Raw genomic sequence first — 18,004 nt, forward strand, 5'->3', positions numbered from 1 at the left:
TATTAAAATAGAGTTGACACACATAAAAACATAGCAGACCCACTCACAAAGCTACTTTATGAAAGTCACTTTGATCGTCATAAAGACAAGATGGGTATTAGATACCAGAGTGATTGGCTTTAGTACAAGTGGGAGATTGAAAGGAATATGTCCTAAGTCCAATCATGTATTAGGATTTAGGAATAACTTTTTATGTAATCTGTTTTGATTTCATTGATATTAATAAAAGACTTGTTTTGTTTTTATTACGGGCTCTATCTATTTAAGTATTTAAATAAGATATACCATAGTTTAGAGTAAAGCTTTTTATGGATTATGATGAGATCATAATAGTGAGACCTAAAAGATGATAACTCTAAACTTAAATAGTTCTTGATCATAGGATTACTAACTGGTACTTGCTTCATTATGAAGGATGTCTGTTCTCATAGACATTTGTGTGGTGACACTATAGCTAGTATGTAGGTGCTTATTATAGAATAAGTTCACTAAACATGACTCGCACAGCTGAACAACTGATGGAGTTCACTCACGTGTCAGCAGTTGTTCACATAGTGATAGTTGTACAAGTATCCTTAGACTTGAGGTCATCATAGTCATCTTGTGTACACTGAACTATGCTTTGGTTTAGTTCTTAGTCTACAGGGACAATTATTAGGGCTCTACCGGGTATAAGAATTTGTACACGAAGATAGTATATGATCAATAAAGGATCTACCCCTTCCAGTGAAGGAAGCGAATGTTCAAGGCTGATCCACTTATGCTAGTTCAGGAATCTCTGGCCAGAGTGAATGAAATTAGAAATGAGTTTCTAATTTGCATAGAACTAAGCATAGTAAATGGTAAGCAAGTGATTAGATTAGATAGGCTTGACACGAGATCCATGCCTTGTATTTAATCGGGACATTGTAGGGTAGAAGGAGTTTATTGTACGGTAACTATTCACTGAATAGATTCTTGGTATTCTAAGCAGTGAATTCATATTATCTGGATAGTCGCGATATGCTGAGAAGTATCTCTCACGATGTAGAATAAATGTGATTAATTAATTAATCATATTTAATAAATTAGAGAATTTATATAAATAATGATAAAATAGTTTTATTATTATTTATTTCTACTACCGGCTTAATATTGAACCTACAGGGTCACACCATAAAAAGAGAATGATTTAATGATGGAGGAATTAATTAATAATGGCTAATAATTATTTATTTATGAAATAAATAATTAATTAGCAAATTTAATCATTGATTAAATGAGATTTAATTGATTATAAATTAATTAAGAAAAGTTCTTAATATTATTAATTAAAGGATTTAATTTTTGGAAATTAAATCAAGAGAGAGAATTATTTCTAAAGTATTTAGAGAAAGAATTAATAATTAAAAGGTGTTTTAATTATTAATGAGAATAATACATAGGATAATAATAATAATATTTATGGGAAAATTTCAGCTGAAAATTTTGCCTATAAATATATTATTATAAACCCTATTTTTATTTTGAACCCCAATTTTTAGAAAAACCTAATTCTCTCCACCTCCTCCTCCTCCTCCTTAACGTCGTTTTCTTGGTGGATACCGGTGGAGTGCTTTACGTTTGAGGAGCAGCTGCTAAGGATCTCCGATCGTTGCTTTTGGATCGCATATTAAAGGTTAGTAATCGATCCTTACGTTTTTACAACGATTTATATGCTTTTATTTGGATTGTATATGTGTAAAAGTGTTTTTACCATGCCTCCGCTGCGATTAAAATCCAACAGTCCCTTCCATATTTTTACTCTAGATCTCAAAGGAGTACCTGATTTTAATCCTTGATTCTTTTCTTTATCTTTTGAGAAGAGAGGTTTATCAGCACTTAGTACATTCAACAGATTTACTAGCATCAGAACTTAACAGATGAGAAGCAATATTCTAGTTTGTGACTTAGGAATAAGATAGACAAAGTAAACTAAACTAAGCTTAATATCAAAATTTGCTTGTGTCAATGGATTTCCACATAAGTAATTACTTTTAACATGGGATCTCTAGTTTATTAAAGACTACTAGGTTAACATCTAGCACATGTATCCTCATAGGATTGAATAGTTACATTAACAGACATATCACTATCAGAGTTTCAAAAGTCACATCAGACAATAGTCAATACTTAAGCAATTTTCAATTAAGCACAAAATACACAAAGAGAGTAATTTCTGTAAATACTGATCATAAAGTCTGATGCATCAGAACAAAACTAAGTAGATTTAGAAAAAGAACCTGAAACCATTCCAAGTTCATTTACCAATCTTGTAAAAGTAGCTTCACACAATGGTTTGGTGAAAATATCTGCTAGTTGTTGATCTGTTGGAACAAAGTGTAATTCCACTGTACCTTCATCCACATGTTCCCTTATGAAGTGGTACCTGATGCTGATGTGCTTTGTCATTGAGTGTTGAACTGGATTACCTGTCATAGCAATATCACTTTGATTATCACAGTGAATAGGGATTTTAAAATATGTTAACCCATAATCCAGTAACTGATTCTTCATCCAAAGAATCTGTGCACAACAGCTTCCTGCAGCAATGTACTCAGCTTCTGCAGTTGATGTGGAAATTGACTTTTGTTTCTTGTTAAACCAAGAAACTAATCTGCCTCCAAGAAATTGGCAGCTTCCACTTGAGCTTTTCCTGTCAATTTTGCAACCTGCAAAATCTGCATCTGAGTAACCTATTAGTTTAAAATCTGATTCTCTGGGATACCATAAACCCAGATCAACTGTTCCCTTAAGATACTTGAATATTCTTTTCACAGCTGTTAAGTGAGGTTCTCTTGGATCTGCTTGAAATCTTGCACAAAGATAGGTAGCATACATGATATCAGGTCTACTAGCAGTTAGATAGAGTATAGAGTCAATCATACCTCTGTAATCAGTAATATCTACTGATTTACCAGTATCCTTATCCAGTTTTGTTGTAGTGGCCATGGGAGTGGATGCACTCGAACAGTCTTGCATTCCAAATTTCTTCAGCAGATTTCTAGTGTACTTAATTTGACAAATAAAAGTGCCTTCTTCATTCTGCTTGACTTGAAGGCCCAGAAAATAGCTAAGTTCCCCCATCATACTCATCTGATATCTTGACTGCATCAGTTTGACAAACTTTTTGCAAAGTCTGTCATTTGTAGACCCAAAAATGATATCATCAACATAAATCTGGACCAGAAGTAAGTCCTTTCCATGGTTGAGGTAGAACAGTGTTTTGTCTATAGTTCCTCTGTTAAATCCACTTTCCAGAAGAAACTGAGCTAAAGTCTCATATCATGCTCTAGGAGCTTGCTTAAGTCCATAAAGTGCTTTATCAAGCTTGTAGACATAATCTGGATATTTGGAATCTACAAAGCCTGGAGGTTGTTCAACATATACTTCTTTCTCCAATTCTCCATTGAGAAAAGCACTTTTCACATCCATTTGAAAGATAGTAAACTTTTTGTGAGCAGCATAAGCCAAAAATATCCTTATGGCTTCTAACCTAGCAACTGGTACAAATGTTTCATCATAATCAATTCCCTCCTGTTGAGAATATCCTTTTGCAACTAGCCTTGCCTTATTCCTTGTAATTATGCCATCACTGTCAGTTTTGTTTCTGAATACCCACTTTGTACCAACAACAGATCTATTCGTTGGTCTTGGCACTAGGGTCCAGACTTTGTTTCTTTCAAATTCATTTAACTCTTCCTGCATTGCTTGCACCCAATCGACATCTTGAAGAGCTTCTTCCACTTTCTTTGGCTCAGTCTGAGAAAGAAAAGAATTGTAAAGACATTCATTTGAAGTACCTGTTCTAGTTCTGACACCTGCATCAGGATTTTCAATTATCAAACCAGGTGTATGTGATTTAGTCCACTTCCTTGCAGATGGAAGGTTTTCTCTAGAACTGGATGCTCCCCCATGATCCATGCTGTCTTCATTTTCATTTTCTGATGCTCCCCCTGAAACTATGCTCTCTGAGTTGGATTATTCAGAATTTAGATTTTCAGAACTATCAGAACTTGGCTTATCAGAACTTGACGAATCAGAACTTGAAGAGCCAGATGTATGTTCTGATGCTTCTTGAGATGTGGTAAGATCTTAAGTATGCTCCCCTGCATAGGCGCATCTTCCTTTGGCGTAGTCATCACAGTTTCAATAACGTCAGAGTTTAATCCATCAGAGTTTGCAGTATCAGGACTTAGATTGTTAGGATTATCAGTATCATAATTTGAGTCTTCATTTTCAAATCTCAGCTGATCATGATCAATAAAATCTTCAAGTCCAGTAATCTTCTTGTCATCAAAAGAGACATTGATAGACTCCATGACCACTCTTGTTCTCAAGTTATAGACTCTGAAGGCTTTTGTGGAAAGTGGATATCCAACAAAGATTCCTTCATCAGCTTTTAGATCAAATTTGGATAGCTGTTCAGGATGAGTCTTAAGAACAAAACACTTGCATCTAAATACATGAAAATACTTCAGATTTGGCTTCTTTTTCTTTACCATCTCATATGGTGTCTTTCCTTGCTTGTTAATGAGTGTTGCATTTTGAGTAAAACAAGCAGTCTGCACAGCTTCAGCCCATAAATAGGTTGCAAGCTTTGCTTCTTCAAGCATTGTACGTGCAGCTTCAATGAGAGTTCTATTCTTCCTTTCAACAACTCCATTTTGCTGTGGAATTCCAGGAGCAGAGAATTCCTGCTTGATTCCATGGTTTTTGCAGAACTCTTCCATTATCAAATTCTTGAACTCAGTGCCATTATCACTCAATGATGACATTCCCCAGATTGATATTGCCATATCCCAAAGTTTTTCCCATGTTGCCATCTCCATAAGAAACATTTGGGCCAGCTTTCTCCACAAAGTCTGATAGTAGGGCTTTATTTCCAGTCATATGTCCTGAACATCCACTGTCCAGAACTAGGATGTTTTTTCTGTTGCCCTGCAATCACAAAGACCACTAATGATTAGTTTTAAGGACCCAGACTTGCTTGGATCCTTTGGCCTTATCAAGTTTGTTAACATTTGCAGTGAATTTAGCATCAGAGTTTATGTTAACATTTTTCTTATCAGAATTTACACTATCAGACTTTGAATCAGAATTTACACTAGAAGGAACAATGAAAACTTTCTTTAAAGAAGGTTTTATTTGATAATAATCATAGTACAAACTATGATATTCCTTACAAGTATAAATGGAATGCCATAAACTACCACAATGAAAACAAGGATTTTGTGGCTTATATCTAACAGACTGACTCTTAACTCCTGACTTTGAAGGTAAGGAGTTTATGTTCTTATTCGTCCTGCAAAAAGAAGCCAGATGGTTAGAACTTCCACAGTTATGACACGTTTTCCTAGGAGCTTTAGGAACAGGTTTATAATCATTGCTTTTATTCACACCTTCCTTTCCATTCCTATTTTTCCTAGGTGATTTTACCTTGTTTGCGTTCTTAACATCTTTCAGCTTATGCTTAAGCTGCTTCTTAGTCATTAAGCCTATGTTTACTTCAGCTGTCTTTTCCTGTTTTAGTTTGTCAGGAGTTAATCCCTTTTTAACTTCTGATTTCTCATTATCAGACTTTACAGTTACAAACTTAACAGGTTTTAACTTTGGCTTTTGCTTAACAACAACAGGCTTAATTTCTACAATTCCTTTATCATTTTTATCCTCTCCATAACCTAAGCCCTATTTCCAGTTTTCACTACTTAGCAAATTTTGAGTTGTTCTGCCAGAGTTAGTCCAAGTCCTGATAACCTCTCTTTCCTTTTCTAACTCAGTTTTTAGAGATTCATTCATTTTTAGCACTTCATCCCTAACATAAAAAGCATCATCTCTATCTTTCTGAGTATGATGGAACATAACTAACTTTTTTTCTAAGAAATCATTTCTTTTCTTAAAAGCAAGATTTTCAGAAGTTAATCTTTCACATGTTAAAGTGTGATCTCAATAACTAACAAACATGGTTTTAAGATATCTTCTCAACTCATCAATATCATCAGTATGAAAAGCATAAGTAGTCTGAGGTACCTTTGATTCAGCAGCTTCAGAACTGCTTTCAGCACTTGCTTTATCAGCATTTGTCATCAAAGCATAATTCTCCTCACTTTCAGAGTCTGAGGTGTCTGTCCAGTTTTTCTTCTTTTTGACAAGAGCCTTGCCTTTATCACTCTTCACTTTCTTGCAATCAGGATATATGTGGCCTTTCTCACCACAGTTATAGTATTTGACATTGGTATAATCTCCTCTGTCAGACTTTCCTCCTCTGCCCTCAGATCTTCTGAAATTCTTCTTATCAGAAGTTGTGCCTTTCCTGGAAAACTTCTTTCCCTTTCTGAACTTCCTGTATGCAATCTCTGTGATCCCTTTCACCATAAGAGCACACAGCTTCATCATTTCCTCATCAGAATCAGTCTCAGGCAAGCTTTCAGATTCTGAGTCATTATCACTTTCAGAACTTAATGACTCAGTATCAGACTTTGTGAAAAGAGCTTTATCCTTGTCTTTCCTTGAGGTAGCTACCTTGGGGGATTCTTCTTCAGCCTTAAGAGCAATTGTCCTTGACTTTCCTCCTTTCCTATTGCTTCGTTGTTCCATCTCAAGTTCATGAGTCTTGGGTATTCCATAAATTTCATCAAGAGTTGTTTCATCAAGATTGTAGTTGTCTCTTATTGTTGTTGCCTTCAAATCCCAGCATTCAGGAAGAGCTAAAAGGAATTTAATGTTTGAATCTTCAAGATCATACTCCTTATTAACCAGTGACAAATCATTCAAGAGTTTGACAAATCTATCATATAAATCAGTCAATGACTCATTAGCCTTTGAGTCAAAGTGTTCATACTCTTGAGTGAGTATTATCTTCTGTTCTTCTTAATTGTATCAGTTCCCTGACACCTTGTTTCCAGAGCATCCCATATCTCCTTTGTAGTCTTGTAGTTAATTACCCTGTTTGACATTACATTATCAATGTCACTATGCAGTAAGTGTTGTACCTTAGCATCCTTAGCAATTGATGCGATATCTTCAGCAGTGTAATCACTCTTCTCCTTTGGTACAGTCTTTGCTGCATCACCTGCAACTGCAACTGCAACAACGAGCTTGGTTGGTTTGTGAGGTCCTTCCTTGATTCTATCAAGATATTCTGGATCTGTAGCTTCCAGAAACATGGGCATCCTCACCTTCCATATGGCATATTCAGATGGTCTCAATATGGGAACTCTGATGGTCTCACCGACTTTGAATTTGTGTCTTTGGAGGTTCTTCAGTTTTGGTGGGCTTAGTTGGAGCTTTTGTGTCAGACATGATTGTGTATGGATCTTAAACTGTTTGTGCGTTAACAGACAGGGCTCTGATACCACTTGTTGGGTCACACACACATTGTAGAGGGGGTGAATACAGTGTAAAGTACAATCAAATCGAACTTTAATAACTCAAGTAACAGAAAACAAACTTTATTGAAACAATAAACTCTGTTACAGTATGGAACTGTTACCTCTCAGTGATGAACAAATATCATGAGAGCTGCTAGGGTTACAATGAATAATCTTCTCGAATATGATAACACTTATAGTGTAAACCCTATGTCTGTGTTTATATACTACACAATTACAAGATAATCGCTAATTGATATGGAATATAATTCTGCTTCCTAAAATATATCAATCAGATATCTTTTCTTCCAAGTATTCTATTCTTCACAGAATTCCTTCTTCATGCATATCTCTTCTTATGTTTGTCTCGATCTTCTTTCCTTTAATCAGCTGATGTCCTTATCTGAACGTCATTCAGTACTTAAGTTCTGATATCCATCTTCTGATGATTATCTCCTGATAATATAAGTACTGATATCCTTAAGTCTTGACTTCCATTAAGTACTGATTTATCCTGTTTAAGTAAGATCTGAAAACTAAACATAAATCATATTAGCCATGACATTATCAAATATATCTAACAATATGCATCAGAGATGGTACCTTTGGAGGGTCCTGATGATTGGGAAAAATTATTTATATTAAAGGGTTGCTATATTAAATTATATAACCAATTTTTTAAGATAACTAATAATTATTATATTTGTTTGTGTAGTCTGGAGCAATTATTGTCCCACCTTTGCTGATTAGAAAACAAGGCAAACCTAGAAATAATAGAAGAAAGGCTTATGATGAGACATTTGAGGAGAAAAAAACAAGGTGTTGCATCAAGTGTAAGCAACCTGAGCATAACAAAACTACATGTGGTGGTGGTCCTATAGGCTCTAACTAAAAAAGAAAAAGGGTTAGAGTGGAAGTTGATAGTTGAATTAGTTTATTTGGATTGTTGATTTTTTTCCATAGTTATGTTAATTACTTTTGAAACTTTTGAATTTTTTTAATTATTTTGACTGGATTTTTCACGTGGTATTGAGCATCTATATATTTACTTTTGTGAGGATGATGATTTTTTTTATATCGTAGGTAACCCGCAGCCGCTACCCTTTGGGTGCGCCCTGGGTAAACCCTACGGGTTCACGCAATAGCCTGCAAACCACGTGAACCAATATAAACCGCATTTAAGCGATAAACTCTGACTCAGAAGGCATAATCATAAGATGATTTTTAGTGTGAGACACAACTAAAACAAATAGTATGACATTGTTAAAAAGTTTCATGGCAAGAATATGTTATAATTTGAATTAATTAATTAAGTATTCTACATTTATATAATTTTACAAGAAGTAAAGAAGTAATATTTAAAAATATAAAATTTATGAAGTTAAGACTAAAGGTTATATATGTCATACAAAAATGTTAAATAGTAAAATTAACCATGGTTAACATAAAATTGTTAAAAAATTTGAAAATGAGATATATTTATAAATAAAATTATAAATGGGACATATTTGTAAATCCATATTTAAAATAGGACATATTAATAAAAAACCCGAAAAAATTGTAATCGATATCAATAAAAAAAATATTAGAAACTCTTACTAATGTAAAAAAATTAAATGTTGGAAATAAGAATTTCTGGAAGCTGAATGTAAAGTTGATATAGGAGAATCCTTTGTAATTCAATTTTCATATAATGATATTAAAAATCTTATATCGAGTCGTAATCGTACAATGATTAATTCGTAATAATATCTATATCCATAATTATATAAATTATAATGCAATAGGCACAGTAGTATATGACTTAAAGCTTACAATTTGATCGGGGTGAATCAGAGCCAAAACTAAAATATGAAATGATATATGATAAACTTAGGGTTGTTCACGAACAGACCTGTTCGTGAACAAACTCGAACTCGGGTCGGTAAGAGTTCGATTCGGTTCGGTGCGTTAAGAATTCGAGTTTGAGCTTGAACACAAAAATGTGTTCCTTAACAAAAACAAGCTCGAGTCGAGTTTTTATATGTTCAGCTCGGACTCGGCTCGAGCTCGGCTCGAACTCGGCTCGAACTCGTTCAACTTGAGCTCGACTCGTTAAAACTAAAAAAAAGCAATATTTTCAGGATATTTTTATAAGAATTATAGACACAAAATACATATAAATACTTCCTGACCTCCATTCACTTTCTCCCTGGATTCTAGAGTATTGCTCCTTACGAGCTTTGCTTTTTGACAGCATTTGTATATACCTTACTAGCAACTTTCAGTCCGTTGATGAATATTGTCTTTAATTTGAATGAATGGCTTGAAACCCACCAAAAATATCATCATAAAACCAACAAAGATCGAATGATCCAGAACACCACACAACATACATACAAAACTCATCATTAAAAAAAACAGAACAAACATAAGATTAGACTAAATGAAATGGGATTGAGGAATTTAGGGATTTATGAGATGAGAGAAAGATAAAAAGATAAATAGGAGAAAATGGGCGTTAAGATTTCTACTAACAGATATTTTGATAATAGAGTTGTGTTTAAATCAGTTGGGCTGGGCCAACTAAGGTTGCTTTTCTTTAAATTGTTAACGAGCCACTCGATTACAGCTCGTTTCGGTTCTGCTCGGCTCGTTTTTATTCACGAACAAACTTGTATTCGGCTCGTTAGTTAACGAGTTCGAGTTCGAATATGATTTTCTGGCCGATAAGAAAGCTCGGCTAGACTCAATTCGCTAGGGAAAAAAAAGTTTGACTCAATTTGATCAAAACTCGACTCGATTCGGTTTATGAACATCCTGGATAAAGTAACACATGCTTAAGTTATCCAATCGTGTTAGAAACTTAAAAAATCGTAAAAATCATCAAAATTTAATTTCTAAGGGGAAATGAGAGACGGGAAAAAAAATCCACATCACGTTGTTTTATTGTTTCAACTTCTAACCATATTTGTATAGTTGTCTGGGCCAGTACGGGAACGCCAGTACATTACCATTTACCTGTAAGTCAAATAATGAGATGATCTCGATTTGCGTGCCTGTCTTGGATTCATATAAATACACACACGCATAGAGCATTTCTCTATTCCTATTACTAATAACGGATAAGATCATACATCAAATATATCATCATTTTCAATCCACCATGCCTTCTTCTAAATATCAAGGTCTGTTCTTAACATTTCTTCATATATATAAATCTATTTTGATAAGCCTGTGTTAATTAATTATCATGTTTTATTTATAGATCTCTTCTTTTGTGTTTGATTTATGATTATGACATGTAAAAGTTGAATGAATAATATGATATTAGTTGCCAAATGGTTGTTGCAGGGGTCGAGCTCTTGTACACCTTCGACTTCTGTGTGCGTGTATAGTTAATTAGCAAAAACAAAAAAGAATAATTTAATAGTAGTTGCTATGATTCTGGTAGTTCAAACTGTAGTAATTCCTTTTAACTTAAAACAGTTAGTTGAATTAAGAAGCTGATCCGCTTGGCAGTTTTGATCGAATTGATGACAGGACGTTTCGTAGTTTTTCTAGCCTTCTAGGAAAATTTCGTAGTAGTGTGATTAAACTAGTATTAATTGGGGACGAGAAATTGATATGTTTTAACCGAACTGATAGAAGATTTCATAATTTAGTTTAAGTAAACTAGTAGTAAGTGGAGATGAGAAAATGAGGAGGTGATTACGAAGATTGTTTGTTTTAGCTGTAATTCTTTTTGTGCTACTAAGACGCAAAAAAATAAGAATGGTAAGAAGATGATATTTTGATGTGAAATCGAAGTTTTGTGGAGTCGAAGTGTGTTTATGAAGTAGTGATGTGTACTTCTTACCATGCCATTATGCTGAAGATGTGAATATAATAATCGGTGACAGTTAGCAAGTAAGAGAGGGAGGGTAACAAATTATAAGGTAGAGAATTTTTGTAAATGCTAAAGATATTACAAACAGTATGTGGGTGAGCTGGTTTTGATATGATAGTAGCTATTTTTTATGTAATTTCTTTTATTTGGAATTATTAAAGGAATTGGCATTTTGTCAGTAAATGTTTTCCTAATAATGTATCTTGCTAGACTGAGGTATCTGTGTCTAGTCATTATTGTACAGGACGATTAATATTGTAATGAATTGAATTTCTACTTTTGCTGCTTCAATTGGATTTTACTCATCATTTATGATTTATTACTTTACCTAAACTCACGCAGATAAACAGTCTAAAGATGCAAGGACTTCTTATTTTAATAAGCCAGCTTTGGATGTTTCTACTGCATTCCCGCAAGCCACACCAGCATCCATCTTTCCTCCTTCCGGTACCGTTGACAATGTTTTACATCATCTTTAATCAATTAAAATGATTGTTATGTGCTGTCCAGATGGCTATAGGTTATTGACAAGATCTACAATTGAATTTGCACTTGAATAATTGCAGTTTCTGACTTCTACCACTTCGATGATCTTTTGACTCCTGAGGAACAAGCCATTAGAAGGAAAGTCAGAGAGTGCATGGAGAAAGAAGTTGCTCCAATTATGACCAAGGTATTTTTCTTCTGTTAACTTCTGTATGACGAGCAGGAGAGATGACATGGAGATCAGTTTGGAAAATTCTTTTGGTTTCCTTCTCGTCTTTATGTTTTGATAATATACAGAGGTTGAGTTCAAAAAGGTCAAGTTATCTACTTGAGACATTTTAAATGCTGACCAATAACCATATATCACGTTCTTGTCTTTAATTGCTGTAAAGTGATACCAGTAATGACTTGTTGTTACAGTACTGGGAGAAGGCAGAATTTCCATTTGAAATTATTCCAAAACTTGGTGCACTCTGTGTTGCTGGCGGCACAATCAAGGTAATTGTGTCTTTCTGTTTTCATTGGTGTGTAGTGGCGCAATGGTGTTCACTTTATAAATTCTGAATTTCAGGGCTATGGCTGTCCAGGTCTTTCGATCACTGGAAGTGCTATAGCAACGGCAGAAGTGTCAAGAGTTGACGCGAGTTGCTCAACTTTCATCTTAGTGCATTCTTCTTTAGCAATGCTCACTATTGGTAAAATTTTATAAATCATATTTGCCTGTTTAATTATTGTTTTTATGTTCTTGGATGATGTGTAATGTTGATTAATATTGTAAGTTGGTGCTTGTCAAGAATAGGAATGTGTGGGTCCTCAGCACAAAAAGAGAAATATTTGCCTTCACTTGCCAAACTAGAATCCATAGGCTGTTGGGTAAGAGACTTCTCTCTGTTTTTATATTTCCAGAATTTAATAATAATATTATTATTATGTACTTGCACACACACACACACGCACGGAACAGATGCACAGCATATGCACCTATGACTATGAGTTCTGTTTATATAGCTACGCGCTCTCTGCAGCCAAATGACCTCCACTTTCTTTCATGATAGGCTTTGACTGAACCGGACTATGGGAGTGACGCAAGCTCCTTAAAAACAACAGCAACAAAGGTTTATAAACACTTTTAATTCTTCCGTTTTACACTTTTCGCATTGGGTCATGATCATCTGCCACATATATATATAGTCTTATTGTTTATTTTCCTGATTTGATTATGTGCCATTAGGTTGCAGGCGGTTGGATACTTGAAGGCCAAAAGCGATGGATAGGAAATAGCACTTTCGCAGATATTTTGGTAATATTTGCCAGGAACACATCAACTAACCAGATAAATGCGTAAGTAACTGATATTATAAATGTGTTGGTAACCGACAAAATAAATGCTCCAAGTCATTAACTATGTAAATGTGCAAACCCATATAAAAATCCATTAATCTTCTAAATTTCTTACAGATATAACTTTAAGTTGTTAAATAGTCCGATTAAACTGAATATGCATTTCGTCCATTGTAGTCCTCTAACTAGAATTAGCACTAGCAGAGTGGAAAATATTGAAAACTACAAGTCATACAAAAAACGAAATGTAGGTTACACAATGAATTGAAAAAGAAAAGAAAGCACCATCTGTCAAGAAGAAAGAAATAGTTTGGACCAAAGTTGATTGCCGCTACAACCATAGATTTCATCAGTCTGGAAAATATAACGAGCTTAGAAGTTTTGTTCCAAATGTTAGTAAAAGGTTTTACTTTCAAATTTCTCACCTGTAATCCTTTCCTTTTTTCTCAGTTGTCTTTTTTTGTCAGTCAATTGTCATTAGTATTGTGTATATTAAGGTGTAGACTAATGACTCAGCTCTTTGATTTGCGTTATCCGAGAAGTGTATTGTTGGAACTGGGTTCTACGAAGTGTTAGCAATGACTCAGCTCTTTGATTTGTGTTTTCGATAGTGTCACATACTCCTATATGATATTCAGTACACTTTAGTATCTACATGCTCTGTAGAGTATTTCATTGTTCTATAGACGCAAGGAGTTTTTTTGTGTATCTGCGATATCATAGACATGACAAACCTACTGCATATACTAACCTTCTGTATCTTGAGTTATATATGATGTCCAAACATAATCATTTCCTTCTATTACAGTTATCTAGTAATGAAAGATGCACCTGGACTACAAGCTACAAAAATAGAAAACAAAATTGGCCTGCGAATGGTTCAAAATGGAGATATTCTCTTAAAGAAAGTTTTTGTCCCTGATGAGGACAGATTACCAGGTGTCAATTCTTTTCAGGACACAAACAAGGTATAACAAAAGTTCTGATAGCAAGTTTATGTAGACAAGGCTTTCTGAGTTCAGTAAGTTTACTGTTTTCATGTCTACTAACTAAATTTGGGATTAGTTTTTAACAGGTTTGTGTGCTTAAATTATTTAAACTTTCACCTTATAGGAAGATTCCTATTGACTTTCACTTTTCTATAGAAAGGTAATAGTCAGGTAGTTGTCACCTGGATGAGACTACTTCTCAGCTCATTCATTGTTCTTCAATTCGGTCATATCATAATACTCCTTTTCATGCCGTAGATTCAATATTGGAAAGTTTTTCCTTAAGTCAACTCTTTCCATTTTTTGAAACGGTTGCACCTTTTAAAATTCTTCTTAAGTGCTATCTTCTTATTTTCTTCTTCTTGACTTGTTTTTTTTGCATTTCCTCATTAATCTTCTAATTCATAAATGTGTTGATTGGGTAAATCATTAGGACGTGAGTGTTATGGGGCTGGGCGGCAAAGCCCGCACCAAGCCCCGCACAGCATTTCCCAGCCTTCACTAGGAAAGTTAGCCTTATGCCTTTGGAAACTTGAATGGTTTCGCATTGCCTCTGGCTCATCAGGGCAGTTCCCAACCAGCCCTGTGCAGTGCGCACCTATGGCAGCCCCTGCAGGCACTCACCTTCGAAGTAGAAACTCGTGTCGCCCTTCAACATTAAGCACAAAACCAGACAGTGCACCATTGAACAATGAATACCATTCAAAAACTTCCCCCCTCTAAAATGGTGCACGCCCTCGTGCACAAGTGTTAGCAACATAATTCCCTCACCCTTATTGTGGGGTTCCTGCCTACTTGATATTAAAGTGCTTAGCCACACTTCGTTGTATACTTCAAGATTGGGAGGTTGTTTAGACCGTTCCGGATATATTCTTGGTCTTGCCCTGAGTTGGGATGGCAACATCCATACATTTCTTTCGATTTGGCTCTGATACCAATTGATTACGGGGCTAGGCAGCAATACTCAAAGTCTTAAACCAAGCCTCACACGGCATCCCCCGCCTTTACTGGGCATTGGGCAAGTCAGTCTTACGCCTTGGAACAATTTGACTAGTTTCAACCTGCCTTGGGCTCATCAGGGAAACAGCTCCAGCTCCCAAACAGCCCTACAAACCGATTGCCTAACGCAGCCCCTGCAGGCAGTTGCCTTCAAAGTGGAACCCACCTTTCCCTTCAACATTAAGCACAATACCAGCCAGCTTCCTGTTGAACAGTCAAGACCTGTAACCAGTATGTCAGTGAGGTGCCTCAGTGTATCCTCTCTTTATCTCCTATTATTTGTGACAATCATTTGTTCACACAGAAGTAGTACCTTATGTTGATATGATAGGACTTATAAGTTCAGGAAATATATAAAGAAAACTCTTAACCTTAAATATTTAGTCACAGTTGGGCTCTAGTTTCTGGTCATGAATCGTTCTGTATTACCACAAGCAGTTGTGCTTTTCCACCGCATGACTCTTTCTCAATGCCTTTGTTTAATGCTTTCTTGTTAGAGATTTAGACTAATTACTCTCCTTTTACTTGAATACGGATGAACAAATGGGTGGGTTATTTGAAGGGTTCGAATGAGAATGATCAACAAAAATAGATGACATTACTCCGAGGGTTGTTTATGTTTTCCCGTTCTAGTTAATTGTCACTCTTTCTGCCAGCTTGGGTCTTTTCTATATGAGTCCTGCATGTTTTGTACACATCTAATCACACCATAATATGGTCACAGGTACTTGCTGTTTCACGAGTAATGGTTGCCTGGCAACCTATTGGTATCGCAATGGGTGTCTATGATATGTGCCATAGGTACTGTATCTTCTTCATGCTTGATACTATACTATAAGTTGCTGGTTACCTGTTTTTCTTGATACCAATACATTAGTTTTTTGGTAATCTGTTCTGCTACCTGGAAAATTAAACTTGTTTGTTGGTAATAATAAGTTTTTCAGTAACCTGTTTTTCTATCTGGAAAATTGAACTTGTTTGGTTGTAGTAATAATAGTAATATATATAAATTCAAAAAGTCATCTTGTTGTCTAAAATAACTTGTTTTGTGAGAAGCAGAATGTCCAGTGTTTAGCTCTTAAAGATTCACTGTAGGACCAGAATTTAGATTATTTGAATTAGAGATGCGACAGAGAAACTGTAACATTACTTGAATGAATTTAATATAGAGAAATTTGTGTAATTTCTTAGATACATATTCCTTGTGTTTTACTATATCCTCTCACCAATTGGAAGAGAACAGCTGAACTGCTCAAGTATTAATATTTGACGATAATTTAGATACAAACACGAAGATCAAAAGAGGTTGGATTTGAATCGATCTGATTGTAATTCAGGAATATATGGATTAAATTGGATATTGGCTTATTATGTGCTACCTAGTGCATGAATTATGTTATATGTTGATCTGTGAAACTGAAAGGTACTTGAAAGAGAGGAAGCAATTTGGAGCTCCATTGGCAGCGTTCCAAATAAACCAGCAGAAACTAGTACACATGTTGGGTAATGTTCAAGCAATGGTCCTTGTTGGTTGGCGCCTTTGCAAGTTGTATGAGGCAGATAAAATGACTATTGGTCAGGCTAGTTTGGGAAAGGTAACATTCTCTAAACTTTATACTACGTTGTTATACACTGAATGGATCTGTTACACTTATAACTAATCTGTTCAACATTATGTAGTCATGGATTACTGTGAAGGCAAGGGAGGTGGTTTCCCTTGGAAGGGAGTTACTTGGCGGCAATGGGATCTTGGCTGACTTTTTAGTTGCAAAGGTTCATAAAATTAATTTGCATGAAGTTCTTTTATACCTTTTTTCATAAAACAATAAAGAACATTTGAATTGCATTCATTGTGTCAGAAAGAGACTTAACTTCGTCTTTCAATGTATTAATCCATCCTGGACGTTAACTACACTTTACTAACAACTTAAAAATGGTACTGGTACTTATCCATTAGTTACTGGACTTTAAGAGCACTTGCTTAAGAGAAAAAGAAGTAGTATGATATTCCCTCTCTTTTGTCGACCCTCTACGTTATCAGCTATCAACTTGTATTTAACCATGTACTGAAAGTCTGGATGTACCATGTTGGCGAAAGTTTAATCATGCTAAACATGCACATTGAAGCTTTAACTGAGATCAGGCATCCATTAAAAGAAGGGTTAGCTCGCAAACTAAGTTCATGACATATTTATTCTGTAGTATATTTCTTTATGTCTGGTGTCATTAATTAATCCTTTTGAGTATCTAGATAGCAGTAAATTTAACATCATTTTAAGGCAAAGCTCCTCGGTTGTAGCTTACTTACGTGAGCTGTATTTCTTCTGTAAGCCGTTACATGGTATCTAATATTCCTGGTTCTCATCCAAATTTATATTGTGCCTCAGGCGTTCTGTGATTTGGAACCCATCTATACCTACGAAGGCACATATGAAATCAACTCCTTGGTGACTGGTAGAGAAATCACTGGCATTGCTAGTTTCAAACCAGCAGTATCACGTAGCCGCATGTGATGATGTTAACTGGAGACGGCAGGCAACTCCCATGTCTTACACTTACAGATGTATCAGTTCAATTTCTTATAAAGAATAATGAATACTGTCCTATCTTAAATCAAAATAGGACAATTTGTTATAAAGAATAATGCTTACTGTCTTGTTGAATCAAAACAAATTTAGATTACTACGAAACTGTAGTACTTGTAAATTTTAGAATTTGTGTAAATTTTGTTAGATGCTATTTGTACGGGGTAGGGGTGAGCGCGGTGGGGCGGTGCGGTTTTTTCCTCAAACCGCAAACCAAACCGCATGTGGTTTGATCAAATTTCCAAACCGCAATCGTACCGTACCGCACACCCTCAAAAACCGCATAAACCACACCACAAAAATGCGGTGCGGTGTGGTGTGGTGCGGTTCACTGCGGTTTATACATTA

At 35.2% G+C, this 18,004-nt stretch overlaps 1 protein-coding gene across 1 annotated transcript; it reads left to right on the top strand.

Annotated features, from left to right (window-relative positions):
• Positions 1–10,397: 10,397 nt before the first annotated feature.
• On the top strand, positions 10,398–17,753 carry LOC141689565 (acyl-coenzyme A oxidase 4, peroxisomal). The gene is made up of 13 exons (XM_074493905.1): positions 10,398–10,555; positions 11,599–11,703; positions 11,823–11,929; positions 12,163–12,240; positions 12,314–12,437; positions 12,542–12,615; positions 12,798–12,857; positions 12,974–13,083; positions 13,892–14,051; positions 15,796–15,872; positions 16,495–16,666; positions 16,752–16,844; positions 17,459–17,753. The coding sequence occupies exons 1-13, from the start codon at positions 10,534–10,536 to the stop codon at positions 17,582–17,584; spliced, it is 1,308 nt and encodes a 435-aa protein (XP_074350006.1). The 5' UTR covers positions 10,398–10,533; the 3' UTR covers positions 17,585–17,753.
• Positions 17,754–18,004: the final 251 nt, after the last annotated feature.

This window comes from Apium graveolens, chromosome 10 (assembly GCF_009905375.1).
Source record: "Apium graveolens cultivar Ventura chromosome 10, ASM990537v1, whole genome shotgun sequence".
NCBI lineage: Eukaryota > Viridiplantae > Streptophyta > Magnoliopsida > Apiales > Apiaceae > Apium > Apium graveolens.

Bases quoted from the DNA above. Each gene is read 5' to 3' on its own strand.
- LOC141689565 (XM_074493905.1), top strand. From the start codon at position 10,534: ATGCCTTCTTCTAAATATCAAG. The intron at 11,930-12,162 runs GTATTTTTCTTC...TTGTTGTTACAG, and splicing joins TTGCTCCAATTATGACCAAG to TACTGGGAGAAGGCAGAATT. The intron at 16,667-16,751 runs GTAACATTCTCT...AACATTATGTAG, and splicing joins GTCAGGCTAGTTTGGGAAAG to TCATGGATTACTGTGAAGGC.